General features: G+C 68.7%; 3 protein-coding genes across 7 annotated transcripts; all 3 read left to right on the top strand.

The window, feature by feature from the left end:
• Positions 1–1633: 1633 nt before the first annotated feature.
• Positions 1634–6365, top strand: CRIP2 (cysteine rich protein 2). 2 transcript variants are annotated; one of them, XM_051828182.2, is made up of 8 exons: positions 1634–2287; positions 4739–4900; positions 4984–5041; positions 5191–5331; positions 5418–5486; positions 5560–5654; positions 5866–5923; positions 6012–6365. In XM_051828182.2, the coding sequence occupies exons 1-8, from the start codon at positions 1649–1651 to the stop codon at positions 6074–6076; spliced, it is 1287 nt and encodes a 428-aa protein (XP_051684142.2). In that variant the 5' UTR covers positions 1634–1648; the 3' UTR covers positions 6077–6365. The 2 variants fall into 2 exon arrangements, with proteins under 2 accessions (XP_051684142.2, XP_051684144.1); XM_051828184.2 differs by having other exon boundaries at positions 2191–2287; positions 4806–4900.
• A 4868-nt stretch (positions 6366–11233) lies between these two features.
• Positions 11234–12238, top strand: CRIP1 (cysteine rich protein 1). Its single transcript, XM_070065472.2, has 5 exons — positions 11234–11316; positions 11650–11744; positions 11815–11872; positions 12014–12060; positions 12137–12238. The coding sequence occupies exons 1-4, from the start codon at positions 11277–11279 to the stop codon at positions 12052–12054; spliced, it is 234 nt and encodes a 77-aa protein (XP_069921573.1). The 5' UTR covers positions 11234–11276; the 3' UTR covers positions 12055–12060; positions 12137–12238.
• Positions 12239–13643: 1405 nt separating this feature from the next.
• TEDC1 (tubulin epsilon and delta complex 1) lies at positions 13644–19188 on the top strand. Of its 4 annotated transcripts, XM_051828187.3 has the most exons (9): positions 13644–13912; positions 14008–14086; positions 14441–14643; positions 14731–14877; positions 15338–15414; positions 16067–16165; positions 17375–17461; positions 17666–17845; positions 18644–19188. In XM_051828187.3, the coding sequence occupies exons 1-9, from the start codon at positions 13766–13768 to the stop codon at positions 18786–18788; spliced, it is 1164 nt and encodes a 387-aa protein (XP_051684147.2). In that variant the 5' UTR covers positions 13644–13765; the 3' UTR covers positions 18789–19188. The 4 variants fall into 4 exon arrangements, with proteins under 4 accessions (XP_051684147.2, XP_051684148.2, XP_051684146.2 ...); XM_051828185.3 differs by lacking the exon at positions 15338–15414 and having other exon boundaries at positions 13652–13912; XM_051828188.3 differs by lacking the exons at positions 14731–14877; positions 15338–15414 and having other exon boundaries at positions 13646–13912.
• Positions 19189–23787: the final 4599 nt, after the last annotated feature.

A 23787-nucleotide genomic window follows, 5' to 3' on the forward strand; every position in this document is an offset into this window, starting at 1 on the left:
GTGAGGGTTTCCTCAGACCTCAGCAGGCCCCCGGGCCTGCCGTGCACCCAGCCTCACTGGCCTGGGGACAGGTGCAAGCCAGCCCCAGGTTTCTGTTGGCCTGGGCTCCTCAGTTCCCCCGGAGTGCTGTCCCCTGTGCCCCACCCCCAGCCCACTTGAGCGCCCTGTGATACGGGAATCAGCCTGGGGATGAAAATAGAAACCACTTGGACCGTCCTGCAGATAGGTGTGTGGGGGGGGCAGCAGGCAGGGCGGCCCCAGGAAGGCTCAGACCCTGGGGCCCTTTCTCACACCAGGGTTTGGTGGAAGGTCGGGGGTCTCAGCTCCTGCTCAGGGGAGACCCCAGCCCCTCGTCCTCCAGTGCCCATCTGCTCATGTAGGACCCGTGTCCCCCCTGGGCTGGCCAAAGGGCTCCTGAAGACTTGGGTTTGGGCTGTGAGGTGTCGCCAGATCCTGGCCACTAGTCCCGTCCCATGGTGGGTGGAGCCAGCCTGGACACCTCTGCTGGCAGCTGCCCAGCCAACCCAGCCCTGGGGCCCCCGCTTGTGACTTGCCGAGACAACCGCAGGATGTCAGGCGGCTGTGGTGTGGCTGCTATGTGCTGTCCTCACCCAGCTGTGCCCTGTGCCCGCCCTCTGCATACCAGGAGCCAGGCCTGCAGCCCTCTGGCCTCCGGGTCAACCGTGCCCCTTCACACCCGCCTGGGGTAGCCATCAGAGGGCCTTGGCCTGGACTCCAGGACGGCAGCTGGGGGCAGCCGGGAAGGGGCTGGACGTGGCTGTCTCCAGCCCTCTGTGCCCTGCCCACTTCCAGGTCATCTGGCCGGTGGCAGGGACTGTGCCTTTGTTGCCTCCCCCATCCCCTCTGCCCAGGCTGGGCCCCTTGGGCCCCTCCACAGGTGGTTTTCCATAAGGCACCTGTAGCCGGCCAGCTCTGTCCTCACCCTCCTGCAGGTACCACAGGTGGAGTGGAGTGGGTGGGGGAGGGGAGCTGGGAGTTGGCATCAAATGGGGAGCAGTGGGCTCCTGAATCCACCCTGAGCAAGGGGTGGGCAGTGAGTGGCTGGCCACCCTGCCAAGGGACTGGCTGAGGGGCCCCTCCCTTGCCTTTGTTTCCCAAGCCTTTGCTGGCTCCAGTCCACAGGTGCAGGGGGAGCTGGTCGGGCTGGTCAGTCGGGCTGGGGGGGGGGGAGCACATGTTTCTGGGCTGCTGTTGCCATGGCAATGGCAGTGGCTGCAGGATGCATGTGCAAGGAGGGGGCCAGGCCAGGGCCACAGAGGACACGCCCTGCACCCGGGATCTGAAGAGGTGGCGGAGACCACTGGGGCCCCAGCCCGCAGCCCAGGCAGATGCAGCAGGGTGTGGCTGGCTGGAGTCCCTGCCCACCGTGGCCATGGCTCCTGGAGTGCCTGCGAGGAGGTGGGAACACCAGACCCCTGCCAGCTCCAGGATGGAAGGCAGGGGGCGGCGAGAAGGACCAGACTGGCCCCTGGTTGAGTTCCCTCACTCGGCGCCCTGGGGGAAGTTGCTTTGCTCCCGGGGCTGGAGGGGCAGGGCTGGGGCGAAGGCTGCCCAGTGAGTCTCCGCCCACGCCCGCTGCCCCAGGAGTCGCCAGAGCCGGCTCTCCCCGGACGCCCCCGCTGTGGGCATGCTTGCGCAGCCACACCAGCGCGCTGGACACCCCGGCCCGGGTGTCCGGGTGTCGAGGCGCGGACCGCCCAGCCTGGAATCCGACTCGGCCGTTGCTATGGAAACCGAGCAACAAAGGGAAGCGGGCCGCGCGGCGCGGCGGGGTTGGGGGTGGGGTCTCACCGGCGCCAGGGCCCCCTCCCCGCGACGGAGCGCGGCCCGGTCGCCGAGGGCCGGCCGGGGGCCCCAGGCCCGCTTGCTAGATTCGGGAGCCAGGATCAAGGCCTGCGCCCCCGGCCCACGACCTCGGGACGGACCCGGCCGGCAGCCCCGACGTTGCCATGGAAACACCCGGGGCCGGCGCCTGCAGACGCCCCCTCGGACGCCAGGGACGCGGGGTGCCAGGAAGGGCCCGGCGCCCTCGCTCCTGCCGCGGCAGGTGCGCCCCCAGCCTCGCGGGGCGCCCCCGGCAGGCGGCGGGCTGCTGAGGCCCCGCCCCGGCCGCCGAGCCAATGGACGGCTGGCGGCGGGGCGGGCGGAGGCGCGGGCGCGGCCGCAGGCGGCGGCGCGGAGACGGCGCGGGCGGAGGGCGCGGGCCGACTGGGCGCACCGACAATGGCTTCCAAGTGCCCCAAGTGCGACAAGACCGTGTACTTCGGTGAGTGCGGGGGTCCAGTACCGGCGGGGCCGCGCCCGCAGCGCTCTGCGACCAGCCCGGGGCCGCGCAGCCCCGCGCCACCCGCGGTTCGCTCGGGTGCGCCTGGCCCAGCCCCGGGATGAGCGGCACGAGGGTGGGGCCGCGGCGACGCGGGGGCTGCCACGCCGGGACCGCGAGGCGACCGCTTGGGATGGGGGCGTGGGTCCTCGGGGCGAGCCCAGGGCTTGCGAGCGCGCGGGCCTCGCGGGCCATCGCGGTCCCAGTTGCGCGCGGGGCGGGGTCGGGCGGGGCCGCACGCTCTGGAGCCTCCAGCGCGCTCGGGTTGGTCTAGGCCCTGCCCCCTGGACCCTGGGCCCGCCGTCCCTTCGAGGGGCTGCATGGCTCCGAGCAATGACTCCCCGGCCCCCGGCCTCCACTCTGACCTCTGCCTGAGCCGCCGGGCTGGGTCCGGGCTCTGAGTCAGTCCCAGCGGGGGCGACCTTGGCTTCCCGCGTGTCCCAACCCGCTGTCGTGCTTGGCGCCGGACCTCCCGGAGTTTACACGGCTGTGGGCTGTGGGTGCCGTACAGGTGGGGAGACACACCCGTCTCCACGAGCTTTAGAGGCGCCCAGGACCCCAGCCTCCTCAAGGTCAGAAGGGCCAGACTGGAGGCCTGCGGTGCCCCTGGGTAGGGAGCCCCCTCCCCCCAGGTGCTGGGCGCTCACTCTCCTTCCCTGCGGCCCTGCGCCTCCTGGCCCACCCTCTCAGCCGCTTTGCCCACTGAGCCCCAGTGCCTGCACAGAGGGTGAGATGGAGGACTGGGAGGGCCGGGCCGGGAGCAGTGGCCGTGTCCAGGATGTGAGGGAGGCGGCTGCACAGAGCCGGAGGAGGAGCAGCAGGAGGGGGTGGGGGTGGCGGGGAGGAGGCTCCCTGTTGTTCCCCTGACCGGATTTGCCCTGGTGCTTCTGGTGTGGCTGGGAGCCGAGGGGCTTCCGGCCACCTTCTCTGGAGCCTGCCCGAGACTCAGTCCCTGCCCCAGAGAAGAGGGCTGTCCTCTGCAGGGCCCTCCTGCTGCCCCGCTGCCCATGGCTTTGCCCCAGGCCAGGCCAGCTGGGGGCTCTCTGGGGCCTCGGCCAGCAGTGCTGCCCACAACCCGGGAAAGTGCCCTGCCTGCTGGGCGTCCGCTCACTCTCCCGAAAAACAAAGGCTTCTGTCAGCCCTGCTGGCTTCTTTCCTGCCCGGGGGGCACGGGGTGGGAGGCGGGGGTTGGAGTCCTGCCGGCCCCCCAAGCACATCGCACCCCTGCGGCTCATACCTGGCAGAGCCTGGCCAGGGCATCCCAGAGTGACCGAGAGCCTCAGCTCTGCGACCCCTCCCTCCCAGGTCTAGAGACCCAATCAACAGTGTTCCCAACCCGCGCCTGGCGCGTGTGGCCATCGACCCACTGTGGTTCTCAGGGTCAGCTCCCTGCCCCCACGTGGCCCACGTCCCAGGGCTGCCCCGAGCTACAGTGCTGACGGAGGACCAAGCTCCCGCCTGTCCTGGCTGGGACACAGCAGGGGCCTGGTGGCCCGGGCCCCCGCCCTGTCCCTGACGGCCCAGCTGGTGCTGCCCTGGTTGGGTGGTTGCCAGGGGGACCCCACTCCTGTCTTGTGGTCCCTGTGGGGTGTGCTGGGGCCTCTCTGAGACCTGGAAGAGCTGTTTGTCCTGGGCCCATCCTGGCAACCTGAGAGCCCCTCGGCCCCAGCCCCGCCCAGCCCTGTCCCTGGTCCCCAGCCCAGCCCGGTCCCCAGCCCAGCCCAGCCTAGCCCTGTCCCCTGTCCCCAGCCCAGCCCGGTCCCCAGCTCAGCCCAGCCCTGTCCCCTGTCCCCAGGCCAGCCTGGTCCCCAGCCCCGGTCCCCAGCCCAGCCCTGTCCCCAGCCCCGGTCCCCAGCCCCTGTCCCCAGCCCAGCCCGGTCCCCAGCTCAGCCCCCCGTCCCTGTCCCCGTCCCCGTCCCCGTCCCCTCCCCTCCCCTCCCCTCCCCTCCCCTTCCCTTCCCTTCCCTTCGGAACTCGGCTGTGCTCCAGCCCCTCTTCCTGCCTCTTTCTGCTCCACCCTTTTCCTGCCTTGCTCCTGCAGGGGGTGGGTGGGAGGTCCTGGCTTCCGCCCACTGGGAGGTGGCCCAGCAGCCCTGCCCGACTGGGAGGTGGGGGTGCTCACCCTGGCCCTCAACAGCTGGTCTCAAGCTTTTGCCGCCAAAGTAGCAGCTTGGGACCAGGACACTAAATATAGACCAGTGGGGTCGAGCAAGGGCGCCCCAGGGCCAGCCCGGCTCTCACAGGGGTTGTAGGAGGCTCAGTGGCTGCGCGGGTGAGGGGCAGGTGTGTGTGTGGGGCACGTGTGCAGGGCACAGCCAGGTGTGCATTCCTGCAGAGGGGATGCCAGGTGGAAGGTGGAGAGAAGCCCCCAGGAGGGTGTGTGTGTTCGGGGAGGGGCTCGTGCTGCAGGGGTGGTGCGGGAGAGCAGAGGGAGCCGGCCCCGACGTGCCCCCGCCCGCAGCTGAGAAGGTGAGCTCCCTGGGCAAGGACTGGCACAAGTTCTGTCTCAAGTGCGAGCGCTGCAACAAGACGCTGACGCCAGGCGGCCATGCCGAGGTGAGCCCGGGCCTGGGCCTGGGCGGGCGGGCGGCCGGGGGCGGCGCCACCGTGGCCCTGCGCTCACCCGCGCTCCCCCACAGCACGACGGGAAGCCCTTCTGCCACAAGCCCTGCTACGCCACGTTGTTCGGGCCCAAAGGTGAGGCCCCTGCCCCAGCCCCCTGCGCCCTCGGCCCACTCACACCCCTCCCCGGAAGCCCTCGCAGCCTTTGAAGCCCCGGCCCCCACGCTGAGAGCCGGGTGCGGGATGAGGCCGCACGCGGCCACCCACACACCTGCCACCCGCAGGCGTGAACATCGGCGGTGCCGGCTCCTACATCTACGAGAAGCCCCCGGCCGAGGGGCCTGCAGTCACCGGCCCCATCGAGGTCCCCGCCGCCCGACCTGAAGAGCGGAAGGCGAGTGGCCCCCCCAAGGGGCCCAGCAAAGGTGCGCCGGGCTCGGGGCGGGCCGGGCTCAGGGCGGCCGGGGCGCAGCCCAGGGCGGGCCCCCGCTGACCCCACGTCCGCCCCCAGCCTCCAGCGTCACCACCTTCACCGGGGAGCCCAACGTGTGCCCTCGCTGCAACAAGCGAGTGTATTTCGGTGAGTGCCGCCCCGCCCACCCCCGCGCCGCCGCTCCGGGGCGCGCGCGGTAAGCCCACTCCCTCCTGCGCAGCCGAGAAGGTGACGTCGCTGGGCAAGGATTGGCACCGGCCATGCCTGCGCTGCGAGCGCTGTGGGAAGACGCTGACGCCGGGCGGGCACGCGGAGGTGTGCGGGATGCGGGGCCCGGGCTGCAAGGGCGGCGGGGGCTGCCCCCTGGTGGCTGGAGCGGAGGCTCGCAGCGCGCCTGCGGAACCGCGCCCGCGCTGGGCACTTCGGGGCCGCGCGGGAGAGGGGCGGGCCCGCGCGGAGGCTCCCTGGCACGGGCAGGGCGCAGCTTCGGGGAGGCGGGCGCTCAGCAGCCTGTCCCCTCCTGCAGCACGATGGCCAGCCCTACTGCCACAAGCCCTGCTATGGAATACTCTTCGGACCCAAGGGTGAGTGTGGCCTGCAGTCCCGGCCTGGAGGGTGTGGTGCGCCACGGCACAGCGGTTTCCCCCTTGGCACCACAGCCTCTTTCCACAGGAGTGAACACCGGAGCAGTGGGCAGCTACATCTACGACGCCCCTGAAGGTCAAGTGCAGCCCTAGGCACCAGCCAGCCTCAGGAGCAGGGCCCCTCGGCCTCGATCCCTGCTGGGCCCTGCCTGGCCCAGCGTCCGCCTGCCAGCTGGTGGGCGCTGGAGCAGGAGGGAGCCACCCCCTGCCTGCCCTTGTCCCCGTGGGTCCCCGGAGGCTCTCTCTCTCCTGCCACCTCCTCCCATGTTATTTATGCCCCCCCCTATGCTTCACAGCACCCCTCACAAGCACCCCCCACCCTCACGTGGGCCACACCCAGCCGTGCAGACCTGTGCTGTCAATAAAGTGTGGGAGGACAGCAGGGCCTGTGTGTGTGTGTGTGTGTGTGTGTGTGTGGCAGGGGTGGAGGCGGGGGCGCCCTGTTCCCAAGGTGAGGGCGGAGGGGCATCCAGAGTGGGTTCCCATGGGCGGGGGAGGAGCTTGGGCCACGTGGGACAGTGGTGCCAGCCCTGGGACCAGGTGAGGGGCTGGGCCCAGCCAGAGACCAAAAGTTGTGGGCGGGCCTGGACAGCGGGGGGTTGGGGTGGGGTGCAGGTGACAGAGGAGCCTGTGCAGAGGCCGGGGAGCTGGTGAGGAGGGACGAGGTGGGCTGGGTCACCCGAGACAGTTTGGAGGGGCTGGTGCAGTCCCCAGGGGGGTGGGCAGCTTTGGTGGGGGAGCCTGCCTCTCATGGGTGGGGCAGGCCCAGGCACAGAAGGAGGGGGTCAGCCCAAGAGTGAGGGCAGGGGGCTTCAGCTCCTCCCTGCCCAGGTGCCCTAGCTGCTGGGTTTGCAGTGCTGAGGGTCATCCCTGGCTTCCCCAAGTGGCGCCTGGGCAGCCCCCTCCTCACTCTGCCTCTCCACCTGCCCTACCTGTGATGTCCACTAGAGGGCAACCTTGATCTTCCACTGGGAGCTGGGCTGGACCTTCTTCCCTCTGCCCTTGGCCCCGTAGGGACCCCCAGCCTGAGCTCATGCTCCCACCCCCAGATGCTGGCCCCTCCTACAGCAAGGGGCACCCAAGCCTGCTCACCCCTCACCCCAGTGCTGCAAGGCACTGTCACACCTCCAGGGCCTCCACACAAGTTCCTCCCTGGCCAACCCTGCCCGCCCCCCTCCCCCCCGGCCTGCACAGACAGGTCTGGACGCTGGGCCTAGTGTCCTGTGAGCAGCCATCCATGTCCTTGGTTGGGGGGCGGGGGCGCCGCGGGGCTGGTTCTAGCATCTCCAGTGGCACCACCGCCCTCCTGGCAAAGTCGGAGCCAGGCAGCCTGGCCAGCTCCCCGAGGCTGGAATGTGCCAGAATGTGGGCCTGTGGCAGGAGCAGGGGGGCTGCAGCAGGTTCAGGCAGGTGGGGGCTCCGCTGGGCTCCCCTCCTCGTCCCCTCCCGCCTGGCCCAGGCTTCCGGGTGGGGGTTCGTTTTGGTGAGCACCCCGGGTCTCCACCCTCAGCGATGGCTGCCTGTGTGGCCTGGGATGCTGTCTGCCCCGGGGGTGGGAGGCTGCTGAAGCACAGCCGGGCCCCTCCCTCGGGAGCCTCCAGTGGAAACTATGTCTCCAGGACAGGCAGTGGGCACTGCGCCCTCCCCTCCCGTCCTCCCCAAAGCCTGCGTGGCCAGGGCCAGGGCAGGCGCACATTTGTGTGCGAGGAGGGAGGGCGGGGGTCTCCGAGGGCTGAGAAGCTTCGGCCAGGCTGGGACAGCAGAGCCCCACCCCAGCCTGGCCCATTTCCTGCTGGGGGTGGCTGACGTGTTGCCATGTTTGTTTCTAAGGGTTGTCATGGAAACCGGGGCGGGTGCCGCTACTGTTTGTCTCTGGGCGTTGCTGGGCAGCCTTGGTGGGGGTGGCCCGATGCCGACACACTGCCAGGCTCCCTTGGCACCAGCTCCAGGAGGGCCCCCTCCCTGTTCCTGCCAGGTGCTTCCTCGGTGCCCACAGCCCTGCTTGGAGAGGAGCAGGAGCAGGTGCACCCCTCCTGGAGGCTGCACCCTCACCCAGGCAACCCAGGCCTGGCTCCCAAATGTCATCGGCCCCCCACTCCCCTTTCAGAGACTTTGGGAGCCAAGTTGGGGAGCACAGCCGACCTCGCCCCACCGGGTCAGCCTCCGCAATCCGGTCCCGCACTTCCTGCCACCTCTGTGGGGTTGGCTCCCTTCCCCGAGTCCCAGGCTCCAGCCTATGCCCAGCTTCCTCCGGGCCAGCGACCCCAGCCTCAGCACCGCCTGCCCCAGACTCCCCCAGCTCTGCTCCCCCTTCCGACCCCACCCGGCTCAGGCATCCCCCCCCCCCCAGCGCCTGTGGGTGGCCTGGTGGGTCGGTGTCAAGAGACTGCCTCGGGCTCCTGGGGGCTGGCGTGGGACCAGGACACCAGGTACGAGCTGCACTTCTCCCGAGGGCCCGGCTGGCGCCGGGCTGGGCTCAGAGCCGCAGACAGCGAGGCCGCACCGGCTGGGCAGGTGAAGCCGGAAGTCAAGGCAGTTGTGGCTGGGCTTGGCTCCAGGAGACAGACTGGGCACCAGGCCCTAGGCAGGGAGCGTACCCTGCTGGGGTCGAGGCTGGCAGAGGGAGCCCCGTCCCTCCGCACCGCGCTGACTGCTGTGGTGCCTCTCCCCTGGGCCTGCAGGTGAGGCCTGGAGGGCCAGACCCCTCCCCTCCCTGTCCCCAGCCTCCCCCCACCCTGGGGTCCGGCCTCAGCCAGTCCAGACGGGGTCCCAGGAGGCAGAGCTGCTGAAAATAGGCTCTGGGAACTTGTGCTCAGCTGAGGGGAGGGTGGACCCTGGGGAGCCCGAGTCGCGGGCCAGGCCTCAGCCCGTTTTCCATTGCAGAGGGCATGGGGCTGGAGCAGCTGGGGCAGGGCGCAGGGGCGGGCAGCTTCCCACCCCTGCATACTGATGGGGCGGGGCCCCACGGCGCCAGGTGCAGCGCTTCCCTGTGGGGCCGGGTCAGCGGGCACTTCGAGGCCATCCCCGCTGTCTGTGGATGTCCCGGAGCCGCATCCCAAGGGGAGGAGCGGGGGGCGGAGGAACCCGAGGCACCCGGTCGGTCTGGGCCCCCAAGGTGTCCCTATGCATCCTGGTGCAGTGCACGGCCCTGGAGTGGCTTCCGGGGGGCTCTGTGTCCTCTGCCCCCCAACTCCCACTTCTGTGACACATCCCAGCTGCCCCGGCAGAGTGGGAGGGGGACGAGGAAGGCCCAGTGCTGCTGGCCCAGGAGGTGGCCACGGGGCCTGCCTGGCTGAGCTCAGAGGGCGTGGGGCTGGGCAGGGCGGCCTGGACAGGGGCCTGGTGGAGGAAGGGGGCTGTAGCCACCCCCGAGGTGGGGGTTCCAGTGTTGGGAGGGTTCCAGGGATTGTCTCCGTGAGTCTGTGTATTTGTTGATGCGTGTCTCTGTGTGTAGATATGTCTGTCTTTGTAAGTCTGTCTCCGTGTGACTCCGTGTGAACCAACAAACAGGGCACAGCCCAGGGCCCTTGGCCCCACTCGGCCCCCTCCCCATGACCATGGCAACGGGAATAACAGCAGGGAAGGCAAGGAGGGAGTCATCACCCCCGTTTTCAAGGGGGGGCTCCCCCTGGGCAGGGCAGAGTGTGGGGGAAGGGGCAGGATAAGGGTGAGGGCATTGCTCCCTCTGGCCCCAGCCCAGGTCCCCGTGGTGAGCGGCTATCATGTGTGGTTGGGTGGAGACAGGAACGGATATCTGTCTTAGAGACTACGCACGTGCCCACACCCACACAGGCACGCCTGGAGGCAGCCAGACACACGGGTGTGTCCAGGTGTCTGTCCCCGGAGCCCCTGGCGCACAGCGTCCTGGCAGGGGTGTGTGGAGTGGAGGCGGCCAGGCGGCTCCTCAAGGCTGCCCTGGGCCTTGCTGGCCTCTGCCCCTGCCCTGCTGGTCTCTGCCTCGCCTGGGAGCCAGGACCTTGGCTGAAGGGCGGGCGGCTGGCCTTACTGCAGCCAGTCCAGGTAGCCCCTTTGTGCCAGGTAGGGAAGGCAGGTGGGCAGCGCTGTGCGTGGGCCTCAGGCCGGCCAGGCGGGGACAGAGCCCAGACGGGGTGGGTGGCTCCAGTGGGCCCCGTGGAACATCTTTCTGCAGAGCTGAGGACTCCAGGCGCTGTCAGGGAGGGGGCACTCTGCCCTGGACACGGGCGGGGCCCTGAGAGCTCCCCTCTCTCCAGGCAGGGTCTGGGGACTGCAGGCACATGGCCCCAGATCAGGCCTGGAGGCTGATGGGGGGCTTTGGGAAGTTAAGCCAGGGCTGGGTGCCTGGAGGGCCCCTGGGGCAGCCGAGGAGGGGCGTTCCCTGGACAGGCCCAGAAGTGACGTTGTTTGCTCCAAATGGGTGTGTCCAGGGCAGATGAGGACACTGGTAAGGGGGCGGCAGCCGCCCTAGAAGCAGGACGGGAGGCCCCCCGGGGGGCCCTGTGATGTGAGAGGGTCTCAGAGAGGGGGTGCTAGTTGACCACCGCCCTGGGGAATGCACCAGGCCTGCGGGGCGGGGGGGAGAGGGGAGAAGGGGCCCTGGGCAAGGGCTCAGCTCCAGCAGGCCAGGACAGAGGCGCAGCCCCAGGCCAGTGGTCAGCCGGTCAGCCCTTGAGGGTGCAGAGGGCGGGCCGTCTCTGCCTGGCACGGGGTGGGTCAGCCTCACCTCACCTGGGTGAACTCTTCCCCCACGGCTCATCATCCTCCTCCCCCCAGGCCCAGAGTCCGCCCTTCTGAACTCCCCCGCCCCGGGATATTCCCGCTGCGGCCCGACGGGCTTCCCCACGGAGGGGGGCGGGGCCCCGCGGGACCTGGGGCGGGGCGGGGCGGGCCTTCCGGAAAACGCTCCGGACCCTCTTGGTTGGGAGGGGGGCAGAGTCAGAGCGTGCGCAGAATTTTCACATTTCTGAAGTGACCTGTCCAGCCTCTGGCAGGTACGGGATGGGGCTGGGGTGGCTTCCTGCTCCGAGACGGCCGGCGCGGCCCCCGGTCCCTGGACGCGCCGGAGCAGCCCCGCCCTCCGGGCTCTGCGCTCGGCCTCGCGCCGTCACCCCGGGGGCGGGCGGGGACCACATGACCTTTTCTCGGCCCGTCTGCCTGGATCCGAAGTCCCCGGGGTCCAAGTCCCCGGCTCGGGGGCGGGGCGCGGGGGGCGGGTCTCCAGGGGGCGGGGTCCCGGGCCCCTGAAAGGCGCGGACCCGGCGGGACGCACCCAGTCTTGCGCCCACAGTTCGCTCCCGCCGCCGCAGCCGCCGCCATGCCCAAGTGCCCGAAGTGCGACAAGGAGGTGTACTTCGGTAAGCGCCCGGGGCGAGGAGGACCGTGGGCACCCCGCAGGAGTGTGGCGCGGTGCCCTCCGCCGCCGCCGTCTCTGCTGTCTGGCTCCCGCCTCTTCTCGGGCGCGCAATGGGCAGGAGCGTGGGGCTGGGCCCGCCCGGAGCAGAGCAGAGACCGACGCCCGGGGCGCGGTCCGGGTCCAGGGCGCGCCGGCCGTGCAGGAAACGGAAAGTCCCCGCTGCTCCGGGGAGCGCGACCTCCCCTTGCTCCTGCTGGACTGTGGCCGGGGAAGGGGCTGGACTGCCGGCCGAGAGCTCCGGCCGGAGCTCAGGGGCTCCCCTGCTTCTCTGCAGCCGAGCGGGTGACCTCCCTGGGCAAGGACTGGCACCGACCCTGCCTCAAGTGTGAGAAGTGTGGGAAGACGCTGACTTCCGGGGGCCACGCCGAGGTAGGTGGGTCGGGGAGGGCGCGCGGCAGGAGTGGGGCTCTGCCCTCACCGCGCGGCTCTCTTCCTGTAGCATGAAGGCAAGCCCTACTGCAACCACCCCTGCTACTCAGCCATGTTCGGACCCAAAGGTAGGCCCCCCCATGCCTGCACGGCCACCCCAGCGGCCTGCTGCCCCGCGACCCTGCGCCCGCCCTGGCCCTGAGCTGACCGCTGCCCTGTGTCCCCGCACCTGCCCTGCGGCTGAACTGACTGCTCCCCCGTCCCTGCAGGCTTTGGGCGCGGCGGAGCCGAGAGCCACACTTTCAAGTGACCCCAGGTACAGCCCTGCAGCCTGCCCTGGAGCGGGGTCAGGTGGTGGAACCCTGCTCACTTCCCCTTGTCTGTCTGCACAGGTGGTGGAGGCCCCTTCGCCATCGCCCACTGGGCCACACCCCCAGATGCCCAGGGCTCCCGCGTAGCCCCCTATGCACTCAATAAACCTGAGCACTTGGGAAGACCGTGTGTGTGCTTGTGCGCCGAGGCATCGACACCCCAGGGCCTGCCAGGGCACCCGCTCGCCCTCCTGGGGCCGCCAGGTGCAGGCCCCTCAGCCATCCGCAGACCCACAGAGGCATCCTCCGGCCCCGGCCGGCCACAGGGTCAGCAGGAACTTGCCAGGGGCGGATGGGCGGTCAGAGGGTGAATCAGCCGCGGCTTCTGGGCCCCTCGGAGGAGCGGCTGCCTCCCGCCCTCTCCCCACTTCCTGCCGCCCCACCCTTGTCCCCACCCCCAGGCCAGCCTTTCTGCAGAGGCTGTGGCTCCGCCACCGCCCGGAGGCCTTTAGCGCATCTCCTTCCCGGGGACGGGGACGCCTCAGGAGGCCTTTAGCCCGTCTCCTTCCACGGCGCGGCACTGCGCACTGCAGACCCGCCGCGCGGCAGTACTGCGGGGTTGGTTGGACACCGTCCTCATGGGAGCGGGAGCTGCCCAGGGGGCTCCCTATCTTCATGGCCCTCACGACATCCCAGGGGTCTCAGCCCAGAGGTCTCAGCCTGGACTCTGGTGGGTGGGCTGCAGGCCCGAGCTGGAGGAGGACGCGGGGTCCTGTGCGGGCAGTGCGTGGGATCAGGGGTCTGCGGGAGTCACGTGTTTGGGGCAGAGGGCAGGCAGGTGCCCTGGTGAGATCTGGGTTTCCCGCTGGACAGCACGGGGTCCCCAGCCCACGCCCGTGTGGCTCGCAACCTGGACTCGGAGTGACCCGTGGGGGGCTGGGCGGGGGCGCGTCCCAGCCGGAGGCAGCGCAGGGAGGGCCGCATCTGTGTCCCCAAGGCCGCAGGGTGCGATGCGGGCTGCTAGTGGGAGGGGCCCAGAAAGACACCGCCTTGCGCTGCGGACGCGGGAGAAAAACAAAAACGGCAGACAGGCAGTCAGGAGACCCAAGGCCCGGCCAGGGGCGTGGGTGGCGGCCAGGCCGGAGGTCCCGAGTGCTTCGCACCGCCTCCCGCCCCTCGTCCCCCGCGCCGCACCGCGGAAGGGCGTCGGTCCGCGCCCCGCCCCGTGTCTGCCCTGCGGCGGCGCCCAGGCCACCCCATGCAGGAATCCAAGTGGGGCCTTCGCTCTCGGGCCCAGGGCGACCTGTCCGCGGCCACATGCCGGCGTGGGGTGCAGCCTTCCGGGAGCCGCGGGCCGCCCCGTCTGCGGAGTTCGCGCCCTGCGTGGAGCCGCCGCGACGCCAGGGGGCGCCCTCGAGCAGTGGCGAGGGGGCCGCGGAGTGGCGTTCGGTGGGCGGGGACTGGGCGAAGCGGGCGTCGGGCTTCGCCGCGATTGGTCCGCGAGGGCGGGCTCTTTGGAGCAGGCAGAGCGACGGCCCCGCCCAGAGCCCGGAATGACCTACTCATAGGTCAGACTACGTAGCGCTCAAACGCCAGGGGACGGCTCATTGGGCCAGGGCCGCGGGGGCGGGTCCCAGCTGGCGCGGCGATTGGTTGCCAGCCTCAGCCCGCGACAGTGGCGGGCCCTCTGAGGCACCAGGTCCTGGCTGCATGGGGAGGCGGCGGCGCCGGCTGGCCGGGGCGGCCGGGGTCGGGGCGGGAGCCCTGCCCGAGGCCATCGCCGCGCTGAGTCAGTCGCTGCCCGCTGGACCCAGCCCCGAGGTCTTCCGCCGCGCCAAGTTCGACCGTCCGGAAGCCGTGAGAATGGCGAGGCGGGCGGCCGGGCCAGGCGGGGCCAGGGCTGGCGCAGGAGCACTTGGCTCCGCTCACCGCTCGCCCTTCGCTTTCTGCAGGCCTCCGCGCTCTGGCGGCTTCTTTTCCACGTGCTCTCGCCGCTCGGCGCGGTCGGTGCCTCGGCCTCACTCGGTCCAGGTAAACCCCACCCTCCGTCCAAGCGCCGCCCCACAAGTAGCGTGGCTCCGCCCTCGGCGAGCCCGCCCCGGCGAGCCCCTCCCTCCCGCAGAGCCCCGCCCACCCCCGGCGAGCCCCGCCCTCCCACAGAGCCCCGCCCCGGAGAGCCCGCCCTCCCGCAGAGCCCCGCCCACCCCGCTGTGCTCAGCCAGCCCTTGGCGCGCGGGCCACACCTCCTAAGGGGTCTGCTGCGACCCCGGCAGCCCCTGGGCACCTCATCCTGGCGCGCGTCCCTGATTGTCAGAGCGTGTCGTGCGGGGGTTTCTTGGAGGCCTGAGTGATGTGGGAGCCCCCTGAGCTGGTGACCTTCGGCAGAGGCGCGCGCTCGCTGGGTGAAGTCAGCACTCAGCTCCCAGGGCTATCAGAGGCCGGCGCTGGCACGACTTCCCGAGGACGGCTCCCAGGGCAGCCGGGAGCTGCTGCTGGCCCTGTCCTGGCTCCTGGCCCGTGGACCCCTCCTCGAGCGGCTGCTGGCCCAAACTCGCGTGCGGCTGGGTGACGAGGTGCCTGCGCTGGAGGTGGGTGTGGCGCGAGCGTGAGCCCCGCCCAGTCCCGCTGTGTCCACGGTCTCAGGGCCAGGCTCTGCACTTCCGTGCCCCCCGCAGTGTGAGTCCCTGGCCTGGCCTGGCCCGGGCGTGGAAGCAGAGGGCCCCGTGGACGTGCGCCGTGTGCAGTGGCTGCTGGGGAAGCTGCGGTTGCGGTGGCGAGGCCTGGCCTCCGGGCAGCGGGAGCACAGTGCCCTCCTGAGCAAGGTAGGCCCGCGGGCCAGCTCCGTGTGGCCGTGGCCTGAGGCTGGTGGGGCCCAGGACTTCACAGAGCTGGGCAGTGGGGAGCAGGTGTCCAGGAGGCAGGCTGGAAGCGGGGTGTCAGCGAGCCCATGGGGTCTTTGGTTTTGAAGATTTATTTATCTGAAAGGCAGAGTTAGCGAGAGAGGTCTTGCTCTGCTGGTTCACTCCCCAGATGGCCACCACGGCTGGAGCTGGGTCAGGTGGAAGCCAGGAGCCAGGAGCTTCTTCCGGGTCTTCTTGTGCACAGGTCCAAGTCCCTGGGCCATCTCCCACTGCTTTCCAGGCCATAGCAGGGAGCTGGGTCGGAAGTAGGGCAGCCAGGACTTGAACCCGTGCCCACAGGTGGCGGCTTTACCTGCTACGCCACAGCGCCGGCCCCTGGGCTCGGCCTTTATAAAGAGTTATTGACTTGTTTGAACGGCAGAGCAACAGAGAGCGAGTGATCGAGCGAGGAGATTTTCCATCTCCGGCTCACTCCTGGACGAGGCCAGGTGAATCCAGGTGGGTGCAGGAACCTGCATGGGAACAGAGGAGCCGGGACCCAAAGCGGCGCTTCACTGTGGGTGGGGGTGACCCGCTGGCCACAGCCCCTGCCCCCGGGCTGCCGCCTCCTACCCAGAAGTCACTCGCGTGGAGTGGGCACCCCTCCCCCACCGCAGCCCCGGGGGGGTCGCTGATGGGGGTGACAGACTCCTCTGGGTGCAGCTGCAGGGGCACTGGTGCCCAGGGGTGTGCCTGGTGTCCCGTGAGGGCTGCCGGGCACTGTGCCCTGCTCCTGGCCTTGGCTGCAGCCGCTCCACCTCGCAGAGCCTGCCCCCTGTTAACCTGTGCTTCACCTCTCTGGGGTCCCCTTGCCTCCAGGTGCTCTGCTGCCCCCAGGGCTCCCTGCCCCCAGGGCTGTGCTTCCCCTGAGGCCTGTGAGGGCCTTGGAGACTGGCGCTCCCTGAGCCCAGGGCGAAGCACTGTGCCCGGCCGTGCCCTGGCACTCCCCGGGGAGCTGTGGGGTGGGTTGCAGGCGCCCTCTCCAGGCCTGGCCAGCACCAGTGAAGCGGTGGGCCCTCTGGACCCTGTCCCCTCCCCTGGGGGTGATGGGGTCTCCGAAGGCTGGGGTGGGGCCACCCCCTCAGGCTGGTGTTTGCACCGGCTGTTTCAGATCCACAGGTATACCTACGGCTGCCATGGCAACCACAGCCTCGGCCACCTGTCTGTCACGGAAACAGAGGCGCTCAGAGACCCAGAGAACGGCCGGCAGGTGTGCGCTGGCTGGGGGCAGCAGGGCGGCCAGGGAGGACGAGCGTGGCAGTCGGGCTTCGAGCTGTGGGTGTCCCTGTGGCTGCCACACTCGCCAATGCCACCCACATTCCTGTCTGTGTCACGCTCGCTGATGTCACTCATGTCCCTGTGTCTCTGCCACTCGCCAGTGTCACTCATGTCCCTGTGTCTCTACCACATTCGATGTCACTCATGTCCCTGTGTCTGCCACACTCGCCGATGTCACCCATGCCCCTGTGTCTCTGTCACACTCGCTGTCATTGCTGCCGTGGGCCATGCAGGTGTCCATGGGCCCCTCCAGCCCCGTGGACCTCCTGTGCTTGTAGGGTGCAGAGCAGAGGCTGTGCACAGGCGGGGTGTGAGGTGTGGAGGGCCCTGGTGTGGGTGCACAGGCGGGGTGTGAGGTGTGGAGGGCCCTGGTGTGGGTGCACAGACTGGGTGTGAGGTGGGAGTGAGCCGTGTGGAGGGCCCTGGTGTGGGTGCACAGGCGGGGTGTGAGGTGTGGAGGGCCCGGGTGTGGGTGCACAGGCGGGGTGTGAGGTGGGAGTGAGCCGTGTGGAGGGCCCTGGTGTGAGTGCACAGGCGGGGTGAGGTGTGGAGGGCCCGGGTGTGGGTGCACAGGCGGGGTGAGGTGTGGAGGGCCCGGGTGTGGGCAGGGACGGCCACGTCACCCAGCGCCTCTCGTCTGGAAGGAAGGTCGGTGTGCTGTGCAGAGCCACAGGGACGTGCTAACCAGGGGAGGGGCTGTGGGCGTGGCTGCTGGTGGCCGGGGGCCGGGCACCAAGTGCTGCTGCGGGCACGCTGTGTCTGCTGGGCCAGCAGCATGGGCCACGTGGCAGCTCCCAGTCCCCACTCCCATCTTCCCACAGCCCCTGGGTGCCGTCCTATCAGCGGGGGATGGGGGAGTGTTCTGGACCTAGCCCCCAACCCGCGGGACTCACAGCAGGGGTAGCGTGGGGGGCCTTAGGCGGGCCTAGAGTGGAGGCCCAGCTCTGGCCGGCTGGTTGGGTGGGGCCAGCTCACTGCAGGAAGGACCCTGGGGCCCCCAGGGAGACTGCTTGGCTGGCCGCCGGCCAGCTAGCCTGGTGTGCAGCAGCGGGGGCTGGAGGGGCGCATGGGCGAGACCCTGGGGCCGTCCTGTCTGTGCTGGGCCCTGTGTGAGGTCTCGCCCGGCCGTGTCTCTTGGCAGCTGCTGCAGGCGCTGGAGAGGGAGAATGCGCGCCTGGAGGCGGCCGTGCGGTGGCGGGCGTGCGAGCTGGTCTACTGGCAGTGGATGGTGAGGAAGCCCCGCCCCCCCGGGGACCCACCCCTCAGTGATGCCCATGGGGGCACCTCTGAGGAGGCCGTGGGCTTGTCAGGGTCAGTGGCCTCTGCACCTGCTGGGTGACTGGCCTTGGGGGCCACCTCTGTCCCCTGGGCTCTGGGTCCTCGTCCCTGCTGGCTGCCCCGCGAGTACACGGTCACGAGGGTCTCTCTGCAGGACACCGTCCTGGGCGCCTGCCCCCCGGAGGTCCCCGCCGCAGCCTCACAGCCCACGTCTCTGCCCAGGATCCCTGAGCACAGGGCCGGCGAGTTGGAGCTGGTGGCACGGGAGCTGCAGGGCCTGCAGGAGGCGCTGCGGGAGGCAGCGGAGCCCAGGCGCGCGGCCTGGGAGGCCAGGGTGAGCCCCTTCTGGGTGGGGTTGGAGCGCTTGGCCTGTGCCCTTATTTTTTGTTTTTATTTGAGAGGTGTAGAGACAGAGAGACAGGTGGAGTCTGAAAGGGCACTCCCATCCGCGGGGTCGCTCCCTAAATGCTGGCCGTGACCCCTGGCCGTGACCTGAGTGGGGAGCTTGGCACCCGGTCTCCCACTGGGGCGGCAGGGTTGTGACCACTGGGGCCATCGCCGCCGCCGCCCAGGTAGCAGGGAGCTGGAGCCAGGAGTGGAGCCGGACCCTACCCCGGCGCTTCGCTGGCATCTTAGTCACCAGGCTAAGCAGCTGCGGTGGGAGTCCCTGCCGCCCCCGTGGTGCCTGACCCGGTGTGGGGTCTGAGCTCCTGCAGCGGGTCCTCCAGTGCTGTCTGTGGGCCCGGCCGGGCCATGTCTTTGCCGCTGGTGGTCACTCCTCCCCCTCGGCTGTGGCCTGCTGGAGCCAGGCCGCTGCTCACAGCCCATAGCGAGTTGGGGCTTAGCAGGTGGTCCTGGGGAGACCTGAGGCCAGAGGTTGGGGACCCTGTCCCTGTTGGGATCCAGGGGTCCTGGGGACCGGCTACTGCTGGCTTAGGGTGGAGCAGAGCCTGGGATGGGGGCCTTTAGCGCCGGCCCACAGTCCATTTGCTGTCCTCCAGGTGGGAGGTGAGGCCTGAGTCCTCGCAGGGGAGCCGTGGGGCTGCAGGGTGGCCGGGTCCAGTTGCTGGGGCCAGGGGAGTGTTGGGCCTGCGGCCAGCCGGGGTCTGCTGAGGCCGGCGTCCTGTTGCAGGTCGGCGGCCAGGGCCAGGGGCCGCGGGGGAGCTTCTCTCGGCGGGCTGTGCAGGAGGCCGTGCAGCAGCAACTTGCGGCCCTGCAGCGGTCCTGGGAGCAAGACCCTGGCCCTGCCCGGCCCCTTGGGCCCCACCGGCTGGTGAGAAGCAGAGACGGGACAGCAGCAGGTCAGGGCCTGCAGGCAGCAGAGGTCATCGGGATGCTGAGGAGCCAGGAGGCCTGCCTGGAAGCGGTGCTGCACCAACTCCAGGGCCAGTGTCGGCAGGAGCTGGCCAGGCTGGCAGGAGCCCTGCCTGCCCTTGTCTGGATCCCACCGCCTGGACGCTGAGGGCCTGCAGTCCTGGCCGCCTCGTGTGGGCGTCAGGAGCAGAGACGGGGCAGCAGCTGTCCTGAGTGGCCAGCAGCACCCTGGAGGGCATGGGCTGGGCTCCAGGAGTGGGTGGAGACTTGCCTGGGGTCTGAGCACTGAGGGTCTGTGGGAGGGACTTGGAAATAAATGGTGGGGGCCTCCCTGTGCAGGAGGCCCCGGCCCCTGCTGCCCCCCTTCTCAGGTTCTCTGTCTGGGGGTCGGGGCGAGAGCCGAGTGCAGGCCCTGGGAGGCAGCCCCGGGGCGGTGCTGGCCGAGGCCGGCAGGGTGCAGGGAGCTCCTGCAGCATAGGGCGTATTGGGCCCTCAGCACCCTGCACAGGCCTCCCCTGGGGGGGACAGTCTGGACAACCCATCTCACCGCACACCTGGGACATTGATGGGCCTGGTGTGCGGGTGCACTGGGGCGGGGGTGCGGGCAGGCGGCTGTGTGGGTGCACTGGGGTGGGAGTGCAGGTGGGTGCACTGGGGTGGGGGCAGGTGGCTGTGTGGGTGCACTGGGGCGGGGGTGCGGGCAGGCGGCTGTGTGGGTGCACTGGGGCGGGGGTGCAGGTGGGTGCACTGGGGTGGGGGCAGGTGGCTGTGTGGGTGCAACTGGGGCAGGGGTGCGTGGCTTTGTGGGTGCACGGGGGCAGGGGCTGGCGGCTGTGTGGGTGCACTGGGGTGGGGGCGGCTGTGTGGGTGCACTGTGGCGGGTGGGCGGCTGTGTTCTTCCTGGGTGGTGCCTGTGGACAGAGGAGCTTTGTTCCAGAGGCTGCCTGGTGAGCCCAGTGCAGCTGTGACAAAGGCTGCTCTGTCTGGGGATACAGCCTTTGGGCACCGCAGACCCTCTGGGAACACGTCTTGTAGGCTCGGCGGCCGCCTATGCCCCCTGGAGTATGGGCTTGGGTTTCAGCCTCCTTCCCTGGGGTGGACGCGTGGTACAGCCCGGGTTCTGGCTGTCTGTCCCTGGGCACAGGTCTCAGGAGCACCGGGTCGCAGGGGCTGGGGGGGCGGCCTGTGCCACACTCCCTGCCCTGGAGCCCTGCCCCCAGCTCTCCTTGCCCCTTCTGCCCGTGGGCTCCAGCTCTGCTCCACGCCCTGGACACAGCCTTGGGCCTGACATGCAGCACCTGCCTTGCCTTTGAGCCCCCGCCTGCCGTAGCTGGCACACCTGGCCCTGAGAACCTGTTTACAGAGTCCCAGTGCTGCTCCAGCCTGCGGCCTGCACAGGGGCACGCGTGTGCATGTGTGTGCGTGTGTGTGCGTGTGTGTGTGTGTGCCTGCTCCTGCGGGACCTGGGCTGCTGCAGCCCCAGGGCGTGACCTCAGTGTTCCGCGCCAGTCTGGGCCCCAGGGAAGCCCCACGTCCAGGCCTACGGGGCTTCTCTCCCAGGCTGCCCTGGACCTTGCCCAGGGCCTCCATCTCAGAGTCCGCCATCGTCACAGTCGCCCCCACTGCCCAGCCCCTGGAACCTCCTGTCTCGGGTCACAGCACCTTGGTCCCTTCCTGCCATCTGGCACAGCTGGTTCCAGGGCCCCACACGGGTCAGGCTGGATGCCCACAGGCGCCAGGTGCCAGGCCCAGCCGTGGGCAGTGGGGGCGGACACCCCTGGAGGAGGGCGCAGCGTCCCACGTGTGTTCCCACAGAGATGCGGAGCAGACGCCCGAGCCGGGAGCTGCAGGGGACCAGGTGCACTGACCGCAGACGAAGCTCAGAGGACTCGGTCCCCTCCAAACTGGGCACTTCAAGTTTTTGTTTCTTTACTTTTGTTTTTAAAGATTTATTTATTTGTTTGAAAGGCAGAGTTACAGAGAGGCAGAGAGAGAGGTCTTCCATCAGCTTGTTCACTCCCAAGTTGGCCGCAATGCTGGAGCTGTGTCAATCCGAAGCCAGGAGCTTCTAGGTCTGCCACATGGGTGCAGGGGCCGAGGACTTGGGCCATCTTCCACTGCTTTCCCAGGCCACAGCAGAGAGCCGGATCGGAAGTGGAGCAGCCGGGACTAGAACCGGCGTCCCTATGGGATGCTGGCGCTGCAGGTGGCGGCTTTACCTGCCATACCACAGCGCTGGCACTTTGGTTTTAAAGCAACAGTAAGTGAAAACAAAGGTTAACGCAGATTATTTGACATCTGATGGTCACTTCTTGGTCTCCACAGTCCCCTCCCAGCAGGTTAGGATCGACTTCACGTGGTGGGGGCCGGCCTTGGCTCTGGGCAGGCTCTGTGGACGGCCGGCTGACCAGGACCAGGGCCTTGGAGGCCTCCTGCAGCTGCGTCTCCCCACAGATGCCCAGCCAGCGGCCACTGTGCCCCACTGGTGTCCAGCTGTGGTTGTAGTTTTTTGGTTTGTTTTTAATATGAAAGGAAGAACGAGGGAGCCCCCCTACCCACTGGCTCGCTCCCCAGTAACCAACGGGTGGGACTGACCCGGGGAGGAAGCTGGGAGCCAGGAGTTCCACCCAGGTCCCCCATGGTGGCTGGGGCCCTAGTACAGGAGTCCTGAAGGCCGCCCTCCAGGGCAGATGTTGTGGGCAGGGAGCTGGAAGTGGGAGTGGAGCGTGGCGTTGAACCAGGCCCTCTGACGGGGGACATGGTGTCCAGCCGTGTCGTCATCACCAGGCCTGCCCCAGGAGCTGTGTTTTTAAGTGGACTTTTGGAGAAACTTGGTTGGTGGGGCACCGTGGGCTGTGGATAACTCACAGGGAGCTTCTGCCCAGGTCCACGGCCCCGTCCACCTGTGTGCTCCTGAGCAGCTGTGGCCAGCCTGGGGTTCATGGCCCCGCCTTTGTGCGTCAGTCCCAGCCCCTCTGCGGCCCCTGTCCTGCCCTGGCCACACTTGACCTGTTCCTTTGCCTTCCATGAGAGGGTCCACGGGGGCTGGTGGAGGGGCAGCCCCTGTCCTGGCAGGTGGCTGTGGGAGGCCAGAGTGGCCCAGAGGGGGCAGCAGCAGCGGAGGAAGCTGATGCCTGGTGTGGTGCTGCTTCCACGACCCCAACCGCCTGGAGTGGGGCGGGGCTGGCTGGGGAGCGGCAGGGCCTGGGGGTGCAGCCTGGAGTCCCGGGAGGAGGGAGGGGGGGAGGCCTTCGGGGACCAGCACTGTGCCTGTCACCCCAGAGACGGGAGGGACTGGGGGCCTTGCCTGACTGCAGGAAAGGTCAGAAAACACCCAGGAGTGCTGGTCAGGGACCCCAGGGCCTCTTCCTGGAGGGCACTGACCTGGGCAGGATCAGGCCCCGGGGGTCACAGGTTTGGGCTCAAGAGAGGACTGTTGCTGGCATCTAGGGAGTGAACCAGTGGGTGGAAGAACTCTGTGTCTCTTCCTTTCAAACAAATACAATTTATTTTTTTAAAGATTTATTTTATTTATTTGAAAGACAGTTACAAAGAGAGGTAGAGACAGAGAGGTCCTCCATCCACTGGTTCACTCCCCAGATGGCCGATCTGAAGCCAGGAGCCAGGAGCTTCTGGGTCTCCCATGCAGGTGCAGGGGCCCAAGCACTTGGGCCATCTACTGCTCTCCCAGGCCATAGCAGAGAGCTGGGTGGGAAGCGGAGCAGCTGGGACTCGAACTGGCATCCATATGGGATGCTAAACGCCAGGGCTTTAACCCGCTGCGCCACAGTGCCGGCCCCTCAAACAAATACAATTTAAAAACATGAATTGTTTATTTCTGTGGGCGCCAGTTTGAGTCCCGGCTGCTCCACTTCCAATCCGGCTCTCTGCAGTGGCCTGGGAAACCAGTAGAAGATGGTCCAAGTCCTTGGGCCCCTGCATCCATGCTGGAGACCCAGAGGAAGCTCCTGGCTCCTGGCTTCGGACCGGCACAGCTCCGGTTGTTGCAGCCAATTGGAGAGTAAACCAGTGGATGGAAGGCCTCTCTCTGTCTCTCTCTGCCTCTCCTTCTCTCTCTGTGTAGCTCTGACTTTAAAATAAATAAATAAATCTTAAAAAAAAAAAAAAAGGCAGAGTTACAGAGAGAGCGCGAGCTTCCATCTGCGGGTTCACCTCCCCCCCAATCCATGGCCACAACGGCCGGGGCTGGGCCAGGGGCTTCTTGCAGGTTTCCCGTGGGTGCAGGGCCGACCCGCGAGCCCTTGCAGGTCTCCCGTGGGTGCAGGGCCGGCCCGCGAGCCGTCGGCTGCCTTCCCAGTGCTTTAGCAGGGAGCTGGGTCAGAAGTGCAGCAGCTGCTGGCGGGAGGCTGCACTGTCTTGTTTCCTTTTTTCTTTTTTAAGATTTATATACTTATTTCAAAGAGTTATATCTAGAGAGAGATCTCCCTCTGCGGGCTCACTCCCCAGATGGGCACAACTGCAGGCCCAGGCCCAGGGTCCAGCCTGGAGCCTGGAACCCTGGGCGCAGGGGCCCTAGCACTGGGCCGTCTTCCTCGGCTTTCCCAGGCCATCAGCAGGAAGCTGGGTTGGGATGGGAACAGCTGGGACTCCGGCTGGCACCAGCACCCATGTGGGATGCTGGCGTCACAGGCAGCCTCCCTCCCCACCATGCTGCAGCGCCGGCCCCGAACAGAGGCTTGGTTTTCCGGTTAAGCAGCCTCGTATTTTTATGGTTACTGTCTCTCTGTGTCTCATTAAACACCCCTTCCAACACAAGGTACTAGAGACCTGTGGTCCCACAGCACACGCGAGGGTTGGGGTCCTCCAGCTTTGCCCTTTGAGACGTGTTTCCACGCACGCGTTATCCGTGGTCCCCACAGCACGCGGGAGGGCCAGGTCCTCTGGCTTTGTCCTTTGAGACGCATTTCCACCCACGTGTTATTCGTGGTCCCCACAGCACGT

The sequence above is a fragment of the Oryctolagus cuniculus genome, chromosome 20 (assembly GCF_051225735.1).
Source record: "Oryctolagus cuniculus isolate XC-2025 breed Fujian yellow rabbit chromosome 20, ASM5122573v1, whole genome shotgun sequence".
NCBI lineage: Eukaryota > Metazoa > Chordata > Mammalia > Lagomorpha > Leporidae > Oryctolagus > Oryctolagus cuniculus.